Consider the following 20,534-nt stretch of genomic DNA (forward strand, 5'->3'; position numbering starts at 1 on the left):
TTGTGGCACCCATAATCTAGCCGGCATCCTGTGCAAAGGAACCTCCCTGGTATATATGGACATATAAAAGGTAATACAATAAAACACCTCGCGATGTATCTAAATTTATTTACTCTATCGATCACACAAATTCCAAATATCGGGTGGCTTACATCTACAATAAAGCTGAACTTACTAATTGTGAAACAGACCAGTGATGCAACCAATAAGAATAATCAAATTCAAATTAACATATTAGCGAAAAGATATAAGCTACACTCATAAGTGATTTGGTGATGCGATCGGCAGTGTTATATTAGATAATATAATATCGATTAAATTTAATAAACGAATGCATTAAATTCTATAAAACTGAATTAGCTTCTAAATACTTATTAGTTACATCACTATAGAAGACCTTATACATTAGCGTCCAGCACTGGTACTTTTCGAACGCAATCACATCCGGCCTTACAATAAAAAAAAACAATAATTTAGTTACTACTTGGTACTATGGTCAAAGTTTACATGAAACTTGAACAATTCTATTTAAAGTTTTCAACAATATGACGAATTCATTCTTGATTCATTTCATCTGCAGTCCCCTTGAAAAGGAGATCCGGAAAGGTCTAGAAACGTCGGGTTAAATAAAATAATAATAAAAATGTATCTTTTACGCAAAAATCTAATGGAAAAACATTACAATTACACGCGTCAATCAAAGAAAATACTTTTCAATTACATTATTGGCGAAACAATAATAGGTAATAAAGTTGAATCAGTTAGGAGTTGTCAATATTTTGTACCTCTACTATCTTATTAACAAACACAGTGTAAAGTTACTCCAAGCCAATGGAGTGAATTTGTTTTCTAGCAAGGTAGGCACTCTAGATCAAACTTAATTTACGTTCATAACGAGATAGGAACTGGCTTATTGCCTATATCAAAGTTTCTCTACCTTATTTTGCTCACCGCCCACTTTGAGAATATGTTTTTTTTTCTAGAGCCCCCCATCTTAATTTTACTTCCATCTGTCGCGAAATTAAAACAGCTATTGCCACGATTATATTTAAACGTAAGATATTATATTATAGTCGTAAGATAAGAATATGACCCCTATCCTATTTCTGAGTTTAAAAAGAAGAATGAAAGAAGAATTTTTCAGTGGGAGCAATTAAAACGCATGCTTAGTTATATTGAGGAATATTTTTTTTGACATTCAAAAGACATGAATTTATGAATTTTTAGATTTTTTTTTTAATCTACCCACGCCCCATCTGCGCCATCTCAATGCCGCCTAATTTTCTCTGGGTCTACTGGGGCTACTGCCCCCCGAAAGTCTCAAACTCCCACAAGGGGGCGTTATCGCCCACGTTGAGAACCTATGGCCTATATGATATGCACGCCCCTGCTCCAAGCTTAAAATTACTTCTCCCTGTCTTGTCATTCTGTAGTGACAAAGGTAAAGATAAAGGCAAAAAGTTTTAAATTTGGAATAACTTTATTCCGCGTTTGTTAATAACACAACCAGAGCTAGTCACCGTTTAGGTAATGATGTACATGATGTACTGTTTAATTACACCTGTCAAAGCTAAAGAATAGTAGATGGACCTTTAGGATAATATTACTATAAAAAAATAAAATTATTTCGCATCAGAACGAAACCAGATTTACAATTAATATTGAAAACTTTAAAAGCTCATGGAGAAATTACAGTTATTTCCAGTGGAACAATTACTGTGGCATAATATGGAAACTCAAGGTGTGTCAAAATTTCTAGAACATTTTTAGCTGGTCGCAAATTAGTTCCTCTACCAAACATAATAGTTGGGGATGAAAACAATTGTTGCATATGATGCAAAAATTATGTTTTCATATAGAAACTTAAATAGTTGCTGATAAAACAACTATTTTTAGTACCACTGTTTGAGAAAATTAAATATGATTTATAGATTTTTAAATAAAGCACTGTATTGTAATTATAGTATTATTTTACTAGCAACTGCGTTATTATAATCAGTTATTACTAATTAACTACTATAAATACTAGCAGGCCAACCAAGCCCGTTATATAAATGTTACAAATTGAATTAGATACAAAAAAATCTAAACCTAAACTCTAAAACTAGCTTTAACTAGCTCTGTCACGATAAACGCTTTGTCATTTTGCAATAATAATTTAAAACAGACATATGTAACCTTGTTGTTAAAGCAATGGAATATATAACTGTAAAAATTACTTCATTGCATTGATTTTATTTATCATTCAGATTGTATTTGATAATACACTTTACCCCCTTAGAAATACAATACATATTCAAACTACTAATAAATTATTTTTATAATTAATTACGATGCTTATTAATCTAAACATCAAAGATCCTAGCGTCAAAGACCACGAAAAAAAGATTTTTTTATCTGAACCCGTGCTTTAAATCATCTATTAAAGATTATAAAACAGTTAGGTTATTGCCAACATTAAAACACCCAATGTCCTAATGACCATACAATACATCATCCAAACGAGTGTTGTAATGAAATTCAGTACAACATTACAACACTCGTTTGGATGATGTAATGGTTACTAGGGCATGCTTTTTTAATGTTACCTGTAAGCTAACTGTTTCTGAATCTTTTATTGAGGATTCATATTATGGGAGTAGATAAAGTCTTGTATGCAACTGTTGATAATTAGGTATTAAAACACTCATGTGATACTATTATTACAAAACACACATTCGTGTTTTAATACCCCTTATTTCACAACAGTTGCATATATAACTATTAACTGTGTCAAAATTATAATGGAGGGGTTATTCAGCCTGCCACTACTAGATTTTTTGATTTAGTCAGTTAAAGATGTCATAGGCCATTTGCAAAATAATGGCTCATTGTTATAGTGGTTATAATATTATGTTATTGTAATTGAATCGTTTTATACCAAAAAGATTTATTTATTAATTAGAATAAAAATCGAGTCATATTTTTATTTAATTAAGCTTTCAATTCACACCAACCGAAACAGTGCATGGGCAGGTTATTTAAGTAACTGAAAGTCTGTCTGCCTGTTACTCGATTCCGTCAAAATAGTAAAAATAGTCTGAGGAAGAAGAAATTTGTTAAGGCTACCGAAGTCCAGGTTAAATAATATATCATATATAATAATATTATCATAAATTTGATTATTTTTCTAATTTAAAAAAATACTAAAAGCCACGGTCGTGACTAGACAATGTCAACAAATGCAAAGCATATTTTTTAATAATACACGCACAAGAATCGAAATAGTCATAGCACTTTCAGACAAAAATATATTATTACTTATTTGTATTGATAAGAATGAGACTCTATCTGTTAGACTGTGTTGCTACCGACCTACAGATACCGCGCGAGTTGAATGCAGAGTTCAGCAATGCGATAGGGCTGTGACCTAATTATAATTGATGACCATAATCATGAGTATATCGATAAATTTATACAATGCTATAAGTTTACCATTTTAACCTAGTAATTAAATCTAAAATTTTTGTTCTGCCTTTCTACACACATCTCTAAAACATTTTTCGCCATTTGTCGTGCTTGGCCATAAATCAAACTAGTTTCTTTTGCAACGGAACCTGATGGACTCGGATAAATCATTATTAAATTTAAAAAAAACACGGGCAACTTTACGACAACTGTCAACGATGGCACAGCACTACACTGCAGGCGCGCGAGGTGAGTCTTGCGGACAGCGGGGGAGATGCTAACACTCTTTACCTCAGGCCCCGACTGCACTCAACTCGTGCGCTATTTGTATCCAGTAGAGTGCCATGACTGAAGCCTCAACAATCGTCGTATTTTGTTAACTATATTAATAAAGTTGTTTAAACGCTTGATAGATAGATATCTTCATAGCACGGTTGTGTTGGTACGGTAAAGTCTCGGCAGACTCCTTTACGGCTGATACGTCGAGTGGAACGCGATCAGAACATATTGATTGTATAGCGGTCGCGTCAATACTTCTGGATGGGATAATAGTCGTCTTGTGGAGACCCGACGATAGAATTGTGATAAACTCGCTACACGTCTACACGTAGCGCTTAAGTGATGTATTTATAGCCATGTCAGTAAGCACAGTAATAAAATCAGCCAATTAGTAAATATGTCCTTTGCAAAATAAATACACAAATAGGCTGACTTTGCGTATGTACCTTTTAAATAGAATACTGGAGTGTGGACTAGACGAGCCATTTGACAACGACCATTGCTACGAAAACACACCAGACGGTACGCCTTCATATTATTATGTTCAGATCTAAAGTCATACTAGAAAATTAAAAATTGAATTTCTTAACATAAAGAACTTAGATTATAACATTAAAAAATAATGGAAAAATACAAAAAAAAAAATCATCGTCAATTGAAGCATCCTTAAATGCTCGCTAGTCAGTTTGTGGGGCAAAGTCCGTGTTGTGTGCGATCGTGGTTTAGTTATGTTCGGCGTTGGACTGGCGGTGACTCTTGTGGTGCTTGCGGTGTCGTTGTGGATGCGAGCCTCCATATACTTCGCGAACGCCAGAGCTGAAAAAATTCATCGTAGACACCGATTAATACTTGTATCAAACATTGAACATTAAAAACCACCTTTTAGGTCGCCACACACGTTATCCGTTTGCTAAGGCTGAGATCTTAGATACTTATATACGTCTAGATAGACTATGACAGCTGTGAACGTCGAAAAAACAGACTTTAGAACTAACCTTTATTTTGAGCAATTCACGCACACTAACACAAAGTGTCATACCTAAATCGCGAGTGTAAGACGTAGCTTGTCACGCACACTAAACTAATATTCCTGGCCTGTAATATTCGTGTTTATGGTAGACTTAACTTCATTAAGTCTACCATAACCACGACTTAGGAAAAACTCAAGACTATAGACAGACGCGTTAACACAACAGCTGTTGTTCGACATTTTTAAAATTCCCGTATACTGTCATACAAAGCTGTCACGCATGTAAAGATGCGTTTCATTTCTCATACCAAATTTCCGAAATTTCCGTCCAGTTCATAAAGTATATATATAGGTCATCAGAGTTTCTTCGCCAGGCGGTTAGATAAAGACAAAACGACTCTCATATATTATATTCTTGATAATGTAATGTATGTACATACGCACATAGGTGAATTTACTAGAAACTGTCATAACCATAGTGTTAACATCAGGAACAGTAATTAACTTAGAATGCCTACTACTCGGCTAAGTCGGCGAGTTCTTTTGTGGGGCGATGTATATGCTTTTACAACAAGATCTCAGAAAATGTTCAAATGAAATGTATTACGAAATTCTAAATTGTTAAAAAACGTTTGTGTGGTGAAGGTAACAATAACAAAAATAACTTTCTTAATGATACCACAGAATGGGAATGGAGCGACCGCCCTCAGGCGATTAAATACTAAGTTCAATTGCACTATATTACTTTGTAACCATATTTTTTGTAAAGCCCGCTGAGTTTGTTGCGCCCGTTCTTCTCAAGTCTGAGGTATTCTTTTTGGAATGGGTGGTAGTTTTTGACTTTCAATAAGTGATGTCACATCCTATTTTGAATTAATTAAATCACAATACATTAATATCAGCTTCAAACTCTTCCCAAAAATATTTTGATATAAGTTTTGAATATCAAAATAAATAAATACAAATATCAAAATGGACAATTTTAACACCAAGTACTTTTGAGAATGTTATTAAAAAAATAGGTACATTTTGATTGACATATTGAAAAAAACACAAACTGTTTTAAATACATGTGATAAAAACAATTTATCATACAATTATTGCAGAATCTAAACAAAAAATAGCGCCTTTACAGCCATGCAAACACGTAAAGCGCAAACCGAAACCATAGCATACATATATACAGCATAGACAGTACCATATATAATATAATATTACTAGATTATATTAGTAGTATCTCCTCCTCCAATATCTGTAATGAAAACAATCTTTTTGCAGCGTTGATACCAATGATAAAACAATATAAAATAACCAGAAAATGTAATCAGCGCGCGCATTATATGACTCCAAATCGTCACAATTGGGGCGCATTTTGTCAGTTATAAACGATTTTTTCTACACCCATGCTTTAAATCCTCTATTAAAGATTCTGAAACAGTTAGCTTATTACCAACATTAAAACACCCAATGTCGTAATAACCATTACATCATCCAAACGAGTGTTGTAATGTTGTACTGAATTTCATAACAACACAACATTTTTTTTCGATCCCTTCATGCACAAAGAATTTCAACAAACAGCGACATTCTTATTGGTCGATGCGTGGTATCTGTATGAATTTCACAAAAAGAACATTATCGTTTACGCGCGTTCCACACTACCAGAACATGGCGCGCCGTAAAAAAAGTATTTTTCTTGAAAAAATGAGCGATTCAAGTTTTGACAGCACACCGCCGGATATTTTAAACGCTGCAAAATAACATAATATTCAAGTGAATTTTAATAATTGCACTATACAAAATGTAAATTACTACTAAAATTAATAATTATTTCATTAATACTTAATTTATTTGTATATAATTAGTAAGGGATGATATTAGGTTACTACTAGGACTGGCTGTTTTAATGTTAGCAGTAAGCTAACTGTTTCAGAATCTTTTAGAGGATTCATATTCTGGGTGTAGATAAAGTCTTGTATGCAACTGTTGATAATTAGGTATTAAACCACTCATGTGATACTATTATCACCCACCCATATAAACCCACATTCGTGTTTTAATACCCCTTATTACACAACAGTAGCATAAATAACTATTACACAACGATTGACACTGTCGTATTATAGCTGTATTTTTTTCTCCTAGTGTTTAATCATTCAATCAGTAAGTGTCCGTCGGGTGAGCGGGACAATGTCGGTAAGTAGGTACATTAACGTATCTATACTATCATATCATTGATCGATGCACTATTATTATCAATACCCCAGTCACCAAGCAGTGAAATATTCGGTCATTGAACTATTATTACTCGTTTCAAAGAATATACAATAGTACGGAAGTCTCACTCCGCAAAATCAATTAAAGAAATAGGGACTCTTGTGGTCATATTATAAAGTGTAAATTAGATCGCACAGCGCTACTACGTAAATTTTTATTCACCTAGAAGTTGCCTCTCTTTCTATCGCGTGACTCTTATCTCTTCTTACGACATTAGCGTTGATATCTTAACCTAAAACTGTACCTACCTAGTATAAGGTCATAGGTTTAAATCAATATTCTTTCGTTGTCAAACCTACATGAGTTAGGCAGATAGTAATGTATATGTATGAAGACCATGACATAGTCAAACCTACTTAGTATGGGAAATAAATAGGTAGCTATCATGAAATGTAATTTCATTATAATAATAATCACTTTAAATTAGATTGTTTTTATATGCTTTGCTTTACTTATGTTCCTCAAATTTTAAAATATCGGCCGGATTGACGTTGACGAGCAATGTTTTGATTTTATGTCAATAAAATATTTTTGACTTTGGATCTGTAAAGTAGGTGACAACAAAGCTCGCGCGTGCGTCACTGCTCGCTCGTGAGGCCCTACTGGCTGGTCTAATCTGTAGAGGCTACTGCGGTAGCCTCTACAGATAAGACTTATTTATTAGATTACTAACGTTTTCGATACCTACACGGGGAGTGAGACAGACTCGTGTCTCTATCACTCGCAGCACACCGGAGTGTTTTATGTTATTAAATGTATTTTATATGTTTTAATCGCATTACTCTCATTATTATGATTGTGAGGATCTCAATGCTAAGGAAATGTTTAGATTGTTTAAGAAATTTTAAAATAAAGGTTGCATAATTTGTGTAAAATACGCAATGAATACCTACTGTATAAAGAAACCTCCGCCTGGTAATCTTCTAGAATATTCTCAAAATAGACACTTACAAAACCTAAGAACCCGTCACAGGTCACACATTGAGATAATAAATGCTAACTCTTGTTAGTGTGTAAAATTAATAATATAGATTTTATTTGTTATTAGATGTTACACTAACTAAAACAAAATTCAATGCCTTTTAATAACTTCTGTACTTCAAATAGATATTAAGAATATACTATATATCATTAATAAATGCTGTAAATTCGGGATACTAATTACTGTAATTACACATGTGTTAGAGTGGTGGCAATTACCTGGAGGAAGTGGCGAGAGGACTGGCTGCTGCTCGGATGGGTCGCCGGGCGCTCGGTCGGCGATGTCTTCGGATTATGTCGTCGCTGTAATAGTGTACCACTCACAACCCACTACTCACTACATACTACTTAAGGAGGGTAGATGGAGAAAATACACTGGGCGCCATTTTAAAAACAAATGTTGTACACAACAAATGAATGTACTTCTTATATAAACATAATATTATTTATATTCTACTCGATATTCAGCCCTTTAAATAACTACACTCAAATTTAAAAAAAAATATGAAGAAATTCATGTAATTTCAAACTATCAAAGAATAGTATTAGACAAATTCATAAAATATTATATTCTCGTTAATTATCGATATAATTTCCCTAATGGTAGGTAAATTAAGCATAAACTTACATTATACAAAATTGGACATAGTTTTTCTTTGATTTGAGAGGTAGAAATGGGCAAAAGGCTCACGTTCGAAAATGAAAACGGTTCGAGAATACTTCGGCCAGTATAGGTAATTGATTCCTCAAAGTGGTTGTGAGAAGCATAAGGATTAACTACTTAGAAAAGAAAACAGAACAATGATAATTTTCCATTGTTGGTTATTTTTATAATTTTTTACCAATGACAGACCCAATTAAGAATAACTTGTTATAATCACTGGCAAAAACTCATGTTTGTTCTGTAAATGTCAAGATGATTTTATAATGACTTTATCATTAAACATCTTAGTTGCCAACAAACGTCAAACATAAAATAACTAACTACCCTCCGTTTAATATAATACAGAAAATGATAAAGCTATATTGCAAATAATAATTGCTACATGCTCAGCTCTTCAAACAAATATAGATAATAAATATAAAATTGCTTATAATTTAGCTTAAGCACACTACATAAAAACGACCAATACATATTTAAATATACTCTGGAAACGGCTCTAGGATCTATATTAAGATAAGAGAAAAAATCGGTTTTAACCAAAAAGAATATTTTTGAATACAACTTTATTTGATGTTCTTTCATTGTTCCTATATAGTCCAGGACTTGAGAGAGCGCGAAATTAACAATTAAAAAAAAAATAGGTAAAAACATTGTATAAAGACTTGAAAAAAAAAAAGGTTGTTTTTTAATATATTTTTCATGGGTCAAAAGTTTCTAAATTTGAGATTTTTCGAACCTTTAAAAATTCATATCTCTAAAAATATTAACTATACCGTGAAATGTAATAGGACCTTTTTAATTTGTATTTAAATAAAGAATATAAAAAAAACCTCCGGTTAAAAAATAACAATTCCTTGCAATTGTTTAAACAATTTCGCTTTAACCAATATGCCACGGGGCTGCCCCATGGCAACATGCATTTATATCATCAGTAGGGCAATTTGAAGAGGATCGCATAAAAAAAGTTTTGGTGGACTAGTTTTTTAGCACTCATGCGCCGATTCAATGTTCTCGGCTTTGTACTGACTAAAATATATAGTTGAATTTATACTACAATAATTATTAATAGCATCATTAGTCTCACCATCTAAACAACTTTTAATAATTTGACTACAATACATAAACTTTTGAATTTTTGTATTCTCAAACTAGCCAAGTTGTTATTAAGATTATTATATGCTTAAATAGTTAATACTTCTAGATAGACTGTGACAGCTGTGAAAAGCTCGAATAAAATAGCGGCGAACTGTTACCCTCTATTATCGGCAACGCACGCACACTAAAACAAAGTGACGTATAGGCGTATATAACTGTCATGCACACTAAAGTAATAAACATGGCCGGTTGTCATGCGCTGCCTAAATTATCTAAGATCTTATGCTTAATAGAGATATTCGCTACTCCTAATTTTTCCAGATCGGTACCCATTGCATCTATTTAATGCGGTATTATACATCACTAAGTATTGTATAATAATATTTCTTACGCGTTGACAGATGGCGCGGGCGGCGCCGGTAGAGCTAAGCGTGTGTCGGCCTGCTGCAACGGCATGATGGCGGGGCGGCGGTAGTTCCCCGCACGTTCCTGGAACTCTCTACAGTAAAGGAACAGATGATGTATTATTAACTTAATATAAATAACAGTTATTTATGCATCTGTTCTGAAATAAAGGATATTAAAACACTAATGTGGGTTTGTGCGTGTTTTAATACCTAATTATCAACAGCATACAAGACTTTATCTACACCCATAATATGAATCCTCTATAAAAGATTCTGAAACAGCTTACCGCTAACATTAACAAAGCCAGTCCTAGTAACCATTACATCATCCAAACGAGTGTTGTAATGTTGTACTAAATTTCAATACAACACTCGTTTGGATGATGGAATTAGAATTACTGTTTTAGAATCTTTAATAGAGGATTTAAACCATGGGTGTAGATAAAAGACTATTTACAGACATTATTTTCAAGATACAAGTTTTAATAACTAATTGTGCCCTATATCTTATTGGGTTGTCTGGAAGAGATCGCTTCAAGCGATAAGAGGGAAGCGCAATGGGAGGCATTGCGTACCTATGACTGTAATTAGCATAAGATCTTTTTAATAAATTTTTATTTTTAAGTCTGTATGGTATGCAATAAAGACGTGTCTATCTATTTTATTTTTACTTTTATTTTATTCGGGAAACAAACAGTAAGTACGTAATAAATTAAAGTAACCACATAAAAAACAAAACGTAAAATATAAATCATTAACCAATAAAAGTTTATACAATTAAATAGTATGTACATAGAATGATGCGAGCAAATTATTTGACACACTTTTTACACAAATTATCTTGCGCCAAGTTAAGCATATATAGCCTGTGTTACAAGACAGTGATATATTTAATACAACATACTTAAACATACATATATTCATATTCATGTATGTTTATACATGAATACATTTAAACATCCATGACTCGGAAACAAACATCTATAAATGCTTGCACCTACCGAGGATTCGAACCCGGGACCTCTAGCTTAGTAGTTAGGATCGCTAACCACTCGGCTATACAGGTTGTCGAAGCATTGTTAAGTTTCAGTCTGAAGGGCACCATAACTAGTGAAATTACTAATTATAGTGCCTCAGAATTTTTGGGTTTCTCAAGAATTCTGAGCGGCATTGCATTGTTATTAAGATATAAATGTCTATTGACAGGGCGTATTAACTACCATCAGTTGAACGTCCTGTACGTCACGTCCCTTTGCATAAAAAATATATCTGGTAGTCCATCTCAAACCTGTCAAACTGCTCCGCCTCATCCTCCTCAATGTTGATGAACTCCTGCCTCTCCTCCGCATCTCCTGAGTAGTAATTCTGTTCACGTTCAATCACATGGGCCCTCTCACCGATGTGATGTCCTGAACACAAATAAAAACATAATAATGGTCAATATTTTCATGATCTAAACAATTTGTTATGTTTTTAAAGTGATAACTCTCATTTTATTTTCCTAATTTTATTTGTGTATTTAATCCCAGAAGTGAGGGTTATCACTTTTAAAAACATAACATATTGTTTAGATTTGCAAGAGTGACATCTCAATTCTATTTCTAAATATGCAAATATTGGGGTTGAGCAGGTTATCAACTGTAAAGTAGATTCTGTAGATGAAGCCACAACCTGAGAGTCGAACAAAGCATACAAGATTTTTTCAATGATACGTCACTCGAACGGTTGTATCATTTGGAAGAGCTAATAAGACCTTAATATATAATAAATTAGCTGACCCGACAGACGTTGTTCTGCACATAATACATAAATACTGTTTTTTATACTACTTCATAACATCAAGAATTATTTCGTAAATATACTCCCTGTTGTTAAAATGAAATTGTTTCACAGCAGAACTGTCAAATCGTGCGTCAATAAAAACTCTCAAAGAAAATATGTCCATCAAACAACAATTATGGGAAAGAAAAATAATTATGGGTCCCAAATCGAAATTAAAAGTATCCTATCTCTCAAGTTGGACTAAACTGCACTCCATGAAGTAATCCACATTTAAATCCGTTCAATAGTTTAGGAGTCCATCGCAGACACACAACGTGTCACGTAATTTTTGGTGCAGCCCTGAGAATGATGGAAAATTCGTGAGCGGCTTGTTATCTATTGGGCCCTAACTGAAGTGTTTTTAAAAAGCAAGAATGCCACTGTTCAAGCCGGAGAGTTGTTACAGACTGATTTTAATTCGTCAAATCTTAAGTGCTAAAATCCAATCAATTAGAACATGATACTTGATTAGCCTATTGCTTAAATACTAAGGTTGGTTACGCCAACGTAACTCGCCCCTAGTGCCTTTTACTTATTGACTCAGAACCATAGATAATTAATACACTATATACCAGAGATAGATGTGCCACTGATATTTTTATTATGTAAAAATCAGTGTACCCAGGCCAAGAGATGGCGCTGTGCTATTTTTATTACGCCCGTAGCGTACCGAGTACCGACTACCATCGCTAGATAGCGCTCATTACTTTTATATATTTTTTCTATTATTGTAGATTGTATTGATTGCGTATTGCGATACTAATTAACATTGAAGTTTGTTCTTTATTTGGGATTGTGGAATTTCAATGGTGTGTTTTACTTTGATTACCACACGATTGATAAGTCTTGTTTTAATAAGTAACTTAAGTGTGTTTTATGCTATCACTAGCTCCATCTATCTATCTATCATGTATGTAAAATGATGGTGGCAGCACTTTCAATGCAAATTTTTATCATGTGCCAATGTAGGGAAGTTGCACCCCCCGTGCTCAGAACTGATTATATCAATCTCAACTTACCAATGGCCATCTTCTTAACACCGGTGCGAGTGTCCTGGTGTGTCTTGCGCACCTCTTTCACGCCGTTGGGGCCGATCTTAGTACTGCTGGATGAGCTGATGATCTTAAATCATAACAAGAGATGAGTGTAACTATGTAGGCCATTGATTTAACAAAAAAAAAACCAAACGTGTAATTTTGTGTTATATAATATGCTGTAGGAACTTCTCCATTTTTTTCATTGGCATAATATTATCAGACACTGTTCAGGCATAATCTATTAAATATCCGGACGACCGAGCCTTGCTTGGATTTTTAAGAATGTACAAATTTGAACAAAAAAAAACTAATACGACATCTGGATTCGAACTGGGGTCTTCTGCTTTCCAGATCAACCCAATGTCCCATCTGAGCTGTTATAGTCTTGTATACAGTGCCGAAATTTACCTTTGTATTCTAATGTTATTGTAGCTGTTTCTCATTAAGACATCTACACGAAAGCTGAATATCTAAGTGATCGGACAGCCTGGGACTAAATTATGATTATTTTATAGCAATAACAATGACAGTACAATATTGTATATGGAAATGAAATGAAATGAAATTTATTTATTGCGTCAAATACAGTATACATTATAGATCTTAAATTTATTGTAGTGTCTTTTATTCGGCTAATTTAAATTAGCATGTAAAAAGTTTACATGTAATTTAAATCCTTAACACTATAATTTTTTTGTAGATTAACCATTTAAACAGGAGTCCAGTAAATCGTTTCTGTGGTAAGCTTTTTATTTCTAGAGGAAGATGATTAAATAATTTTCTAGACATTGTGTAGCTACTATTTGGGAATAATGTTGTTCTGGGACTGTGGCCATAAACCAGTCTATTCGGTAATCTGGTGGAATGAGGATTCAATATTGAGGTTGAGCAGATTATCAACTGTAAAGTGCTCCTGTAGATGAAGCCACAACCTGACAGTTGAACAAAGCATACAACATTAAATTGCACCTCTTCTTCAATATCATAGCTGCATTTGTTTCCGAAGCGGTGGTAGTGTTAGAAGTGACATAATTCTAAGAGACAGAATTCTAAAGGAATCAATTTTGAGAAAATAAATGAATTTTATCAACCGAGCAATGTTATATTAACAAAACTATCTCCCATAATGATTAAATAACAAAGTTTCTGATGAAACTCTCTATGCTTACTTGTGGTTTTCCATTAGGTCCACTGGACATAACAACAGTACTACTGCTGAATGAGCTTCCTGCATTCACATTGCCATCACCCAAGTCTGAAACTATTAATTTACATTAGTTTTAAATCTGCATGCTAAAAACAGAAACTATTTACTCTATGATATTTTGTCTTTTTATTCTTCTTTTTTATTTCTTTATTTTATACACAAAAAAAAAGTATTTTAAAATTTACTTAAATTTAAGTACAAATATAAACCCATTCGGATTTTACCATGTACTACACTCGTCACATGTTATAAATAACTAAGAATATACTATATGACATTATATTTTATATATTACAATTAATAACATTAAACACTTATTCTAATTTTTACAAACTTATTATATAAAATTACAACAAACCTAATTCTTACCGCATGCTTATTTACAAGTACCCTTCAATTTACTTATGTTTGTGTATTATTGTTCTCTGTTGAGGGTAAGGTAGTTTTATTACGACATATACAGGGTGTTTGTGTTTCATACTTATCTATTTATTATGTAATTATCAAGATTACGAGGTAATCTATGGTAACGAGTTGTCACTTTATCCATGATATAAGAAAATTGTAACATGGTTGTTACTTGTTAATCTGAATGATGATGTCTCGTGCTAAGCTAACAATTCGGCTACTTGTCTCATCTGTAATCTGTGTGTGTCATAAAAGAGAATGTATGTTTGTATGTTCCCTAATAACTCCTAAACTATTCGACCGATCTCAATGAAATCTTTTGTAATAGATTCGTTGAAGCTCAAGGAACGATCCAACCCACCCACGCATTTACAATATCTCTCGAACCGTTTATTGGCAGAACCACGTCTGTCGGGTCAGCTAGTATAATATCATTTGCGTAATATAAGCGATCTCTGTGTTTTACTTAAAAGAAACAAACATTACATCGTGTAATTAATATATATTCAACACCCACACTCAAAAAATGCATTTACTAAACCAGACACCAGTGGCATGCAGAGGAGTATCAGTTGACAGCAGATTCTTTTTTTAATGACAATAAGGGACGAGACAAGCAGGACGTTCAGATGATGGTAATTGATACGCTCTGTCAATTACAATGCAGTGCCGCTGAGGATTCTTGACAAACCCAAAATTTTGAGTGGCACTACAATTGCGTTCGTCACCTTGAGACATAAGATGTTACGTCTCATTTGCCCAGTAATTTCACTAGCTACGGCTCCCTTCAGACCGAAACACAATAGAGCTTACACATAACTGCTTCACGGCAGAAATAGGCGCCGTTGTGGTACCCATAATCTAGCCGGCATCCTGTGCAAAGGAGCCTCCCACTGTGTAACCATTATTATGTTACTCAACATATTATGTGTCAAATTGACGAGCGCAGTTGCGATTCACCTCAGATTTTTTTTTATGGAGGACAAACGAGCGTACGGGTCGCCTGGTGTTAAGTGATCACCGCCGCCCCCATTCTCTTGCAACACCAGAGGAATCACAGAAGCGTTGCCGGCCTTTAAACACCTTCCTTAACGCGCTTTTTTTGACGATACCCATATCGTATCGTCCCGGAAACACTGCACAAGGAAGCTCATTCCACAGCTTTGTAGTACGTGGAAGGAAGTTCTTGAAACCCGCACTGTTGAGGACCGCCACATCCAGATGGTGGGGATGATATCCTATTTTGTGGCGTGTCATGCGAAGGTGGAAACAGCTCTTCGGAAGATTCCCCGTGATAAATGCGGTAGAAGACACACAATGAAGCGACGTCTCTATGCAACGCCAAGTGATCCAGCCGTTCACAGAGCACTGGGTCCCCGACAATTCGAGCTGCTCTGCAATGCACGTCGTCAAATAGATCGAGCTGATACTGGAGTACGCAAGACCAGAGATGACAGAAATACTCTATATGTGGCCGGACACGGCCGCGAAATTGGAAATCGCTGGAGTTTTCGAGGCCCAGTATTTCGATTTTAGGCGAGGCTTTAAGGGAAGTGTTGTCGAAGAGCGGTGATACGACAAATGGGGTGTTTTTAGTGGAAGTCTACTTCTGGGGGTTAAACTGTACAAGGTTCAATTTACCCCATTATGTTACCTTCTCAAGAGAGGACTCGATAGAAGAAACAAGTTTCTCCCGGCACCAGTCGACGATTTCCCTGAGAGAGACCTGTATAGCCCGCCGTCTTCATGGCAATGTATGTTGGACACCTCATTGATATGCAGAAGAAACAGTGTGGAAGATAGCACACAGCCATGGGGCACTCCAGAGTTTAAGTGATTCGGTTTCAAGCAATAACTGTCAACAACAACCTGTATGCTGCTCCCAGAGAGGAAGCAGGAGGTCCACTGGACTCATTGAACAGGGCACAACACTTACCATAAGGTGAACTCTCATCTCTTCACTCATCACTCAGCTCCTTTAAGGATTGGTATTTCCTTTTACAGGTATTTAAAAAAATTATGATATATATGGTGAAAACGGGTCCACAGTTGAACAGGACAGGAGGAGATTATTATCATCATATCGGCAGACTTCAGACAATATACAAGGGTGCAAATAGAAATATATTGAAACTTTATCTTCTCTAAATCCCCAAGACTTTCTTCTTCACATCTCTCTAAAAAAGACAAAAAAGGTTATGTCATAATATTACTCCATACCTGAGAACAATCGGTTGAGTTGAGGCATAGCAGGCATGAATGGCATCAGGGAACTATCGTGCCTCGGCCCCATGATTGATAAGGGTCCATCATTGAGCATCCCAAATGGATGAGTGAAGAGGGAATTCATCATGCTGTTCATTCGATGGATGTTCCTCATGTGGGATCTGGAAAAAAAACAATGGAGGCTAATTTCATGAACATCTATTGCAAATCAATTAAATTCAAAACTTGTCGCTATAGCATAGTGAATATTTATACTATTCATAACATGTATAGCCGAGTGGTTAGCGATCCTACCTACAAAGCTAGAGGTCCCGGGTTCGAATCCCGGTAGGTGCAAGCATTTATATGATGAATATGGATGTTTGTTTCCGAGTCATAGATGCTTAAATGTATTTATGTATGTTTATATGAATTTATGTATGTTTAAGTAAGTATATTGTATTAAATATGTAATTGTCTTATAACCCATAACACAGGCTATGTCATGTAAAAGTGTGTCAATATTATTATATTCATTCTCAATATGTAGAGTACAAATATTATTCAACTGTCAAGTAATGATTCTTTATGATACGTATATGTCACCATGAATATGATTGTATCTCATTAATTATTAAATAATCTTTGTTGTGGGAGTAATTCTCTTTACTACCTCTTCAGTACAAAGTTTACAACTTTCAACAAGTCAACTTTTAGCTACTACATCCCTACTAATATTATAAATGTGAACATAAGTTTGTTTGTTACGCTTTTAAACCAGTGCTACTTGATTTTGATGAGATGAAAAACTGGAATAGTACATGAGATAATCTTCAACACCAATCTTGCTTATTATTTCTAAAAACCCTTTATCTAAACTGACAAAGTCGCGAGCATCAGCTAGTAGTATTATAAATATGGACAAACACTCAACATTACAATTACTGAAAATGTAAAACATCTTTTTTAATTAAACCCAATATTATGTACATGATTTAATAGTTTAATATGTTGATATGAGAGCTCAAATTCCACAAAGGGTTGTGGCACCTTGCTCAACAGCACTGCCATAAAATAGTATATTATAAGAAAGATAAACCACCCACTCTGATCTCAATTTATTAGGAAAGATGAAACAACAATACAATTATAATTAAATACTAAATATATTGACAAAAAAAACTATGGCAAGCCATAAGAAATATAACAAACACCATTAAATCTAAGACACCAGCTTTCCCACTATTTGATAAAGCAACAAACACAATGGTGACTCAATCAATAATTATTTCACTAAAACAGAAAAATTCCTAGCCATAAATCAAACAGCAATGGCCTTATCCATGTCTCTGTGCATGCGAATTATTTGAAAATATAATTGAAAGAGCAGCTATTAAAACCTCAAGTAATGAATGTGCCACTCGTATTGATAATATATCTTGATTTGAAACATCAATTTATGTTATAAGAATATGAAACATTACTTTTAAGAATAGGCCTACAGGCAGTTGTTATTTTACAAACAATACAAAAAATGCTCTCCCAAGTTTCCTTCCACCACTTTTAGTTAACAAATCACTTCCATACAGTGCACTCAAAGATTTCTTTATAATAAATAAATTATTCTTTATACATGAATGCCCTATGAATAGTTTTGGTTGTAAACACACAGTAAAAAAACTGATTGAAAGGAAAACTATATAAATAGATTGAAATATGATTAGAAGTTGTAAGTTAGAATAAATAAGAATATAATCAATGTGTAAAGTTTGTTTTTATTGTTTAGTTTTTTATAAAGTAAATTTTGTAGATTTGAATTTGGAATCTCTCATTTGACAATTGGATGCAAAACTAATTTACCTACTTAGTTTAGACATCTATAGAGTAAATATTAGCACTGATGTAGGTAAGATAATATTTCATTGACATGATTGAGGTAATAATAAATTTACAACTTTAGTATTATAAATTTATTACTCAATTTTATAAGATGGCACCTTTAGTAATAATATATGTATTTCTATGTTAGAATAAGATTTTGTTGTTGCTACTGGATAATTTTACTGCAGAGTTAATTAGAAACAGTGGTAATTAACCACAACAGCTTTTATACTCAAAATTTCCATGACGATTTTTCGCCCTGACTTCAGTTCAAATATTATAAGTATATCCCTGGATAAAGCAATTGATATTATATAAGCGTAGTGCTATACATTTAGTTACAATAACCAATACTAACTGGTTATTAGAGATTAATTTTAATACTGAAAGCATACCCGAAAAATGGATCATCTTCGACGTCCGCCATACCCATCAGTGACCCGAAAAGAGACATAATATTCACTAAATGAAGATTGAATTTTTCTTGAAAAATTGCAATTTACGCTGATATAAAAACCACACTTATTGAGTTAAGCAAATAAAGAAAACAACGTGGATCGTTTGCTGCTGAAATCGAAATCTCTAGCAAATCCAAAGCAAATCTTTCAAGTCTTGAGATTTTCAACAATCCCCACGGCACATTCAGTCAGACTTCACTTTAGTCTTTCACAGTTTATCAATTTAGACAGCTCTGAGCTCTCACAAATTGTACAGATAACACACAGATAACAGAATTCTAGTCCTAGTCTAGTCACAGGCTAGTGACGAACTCCATAACGTGTGAGCTAATTAATAATCGTGTTTATTATCATAATTATTAAAATCAGTATCAGTTCTATTAACATGGTATTATTTTCAATTTATTACTTATTTTTTAATAATTTGCTATCTATGTACAATTTAAGAGCCGGACTTTAGCGTTGCGCAGCGCTGCACACCACGGCACAAAACGTCTTAATATTATTTCTACTTTCAAGTGCGCAACTGCGACATGTCACCTCATATTTGATGCAAGTCATTACGTATCTACCGTACGCAAACCGTACTTGCAATTTGTCTTGAAAAATGAATGAATTTCCCAGAACTACGTATATTAATGACTAGCTGCCCCGACAGACGTTGTTCTGTTTATAATTAAAAAAAAAACTCTTGCGGGTAAAATTTCGTAAACTCCGTTCTTAGCTGACCTCCACTCGGCGAAAGGAATATTCCTGCCAAATTTCAAGTCTCGCCATATGGTTCCAGAGATATCGTGATGAGTTGGTGATGAGTGACTATATACGTGGAAATCTTTTATATATATATATATATATAGATATACAAAATGAACATTAAATGAATAGTGGTGGTATTCTTTTCTTCTTCCTCGAAAAGTAGTGAATATAAGCAAAATACATAGTTTTGCTATATCTCGAAAGGTTTAGACAGCAGTTTGGTTGAAAGCTCTCAGACATTTTTTTCCAACAACTCCAACAAAATATATCGTCAATGTACGAAAAATTTATGCGAAAACTAAACAAATTATATACTAAAACCTTCCTCAAGAAGCACTCTATGTATTGGTGAAACAGCATGAAAATCGGTGCTGTAGTTTTTGAGTTTATCGCGAACAGACGTGGTGGAGGAGTTTTATAATATATAGTGATACTGTACTTAGGTACACTAAATAAGTATTCAACATATATTATGTAAACTATGTACTTAGTTATAAAAATTGTGCAACGTTCGCCCGGACTGTTCAACCAACACCTATTTGTCGCCATAGCGGTGCACTGGCTTGCAGGGTGTGGGCAGAAAGCGTCTTTAAATCTGTACAGATGAGCGAGGCTACAGGGTCCCCCTGCAGTGTAGTCTC

At 34.1% G+C, this 20,534-nt stretch overlaps 1 protein-coding gene across 3 annotated transcripts; it reads right to left on the reverse strand.

Moving 5' to 3' along the window:
- Positions 1 to 91: 91 nt before the first annotated feature.
- On the reverse strand, positions 92 to 19,358 carry LOC126973907 (myeloid leukemia factor). 3 transcript variants are annotated; one of them, XM_050821277.1, is made up of 9 exons: positions 19,075 to 19,358; positions 16,814 to 16,980; positions 14,148 to 14,239; positions 12,961 to 13,063; positions 11,409 to 11,529; positions 10,105 to 10,212; positions 8,174 to 8,257; positions 5,915 to 5,948; positions 92 to 4,542 (listed from the first exon to the last, which is right to left on the reverse strand). In XM_050821277.1, exons 1-8 carry the CDS (start codon positions 19,131 to 19,133, stop codon positions 5,924 to 5,926), a joined length of 759 nt encoding a protein of 252 aa, XP_050677234.1. In that variant the 5' UTR covers positions 19,134 to 19,358; the 3' UTR covers positions 92 to 4,542; positions 5,915 to 5,923. The 3 variants fall into 3 exon arrangements, with proteins under 3 accessions (XP_050677234.1, XP_050677233.1, XP_050677235.1); XM_050821276.1 differs by lacking the exon at positions 5,915 to 5,948; XM_050821278.1 differs by lacking the exons at positions 5,915 to 5,948; positions 8,174 to 8,257 and having other exon boundaries at positions 19,075 to 19,357.
- Between the last annotated feature and the right edge of the window lie 1,176 nt (positions 19,359 to 20,534).

The sequence above is a fragment of the Leptidea sinapis genome, chromosome 30 (assembly GCF_905404315.1).
Source record: "Leptidea sinapis chromosome 30, ilLepSina1.1, whole genome shotgun sequence".
In the NCBI taxonomy this organism is placed as follows: Eukaryota; Metazoa; Arthropoda; class Insecta; order Lepidoptera; family Pieridae; genus Leptidea; species Leptidea sinapis.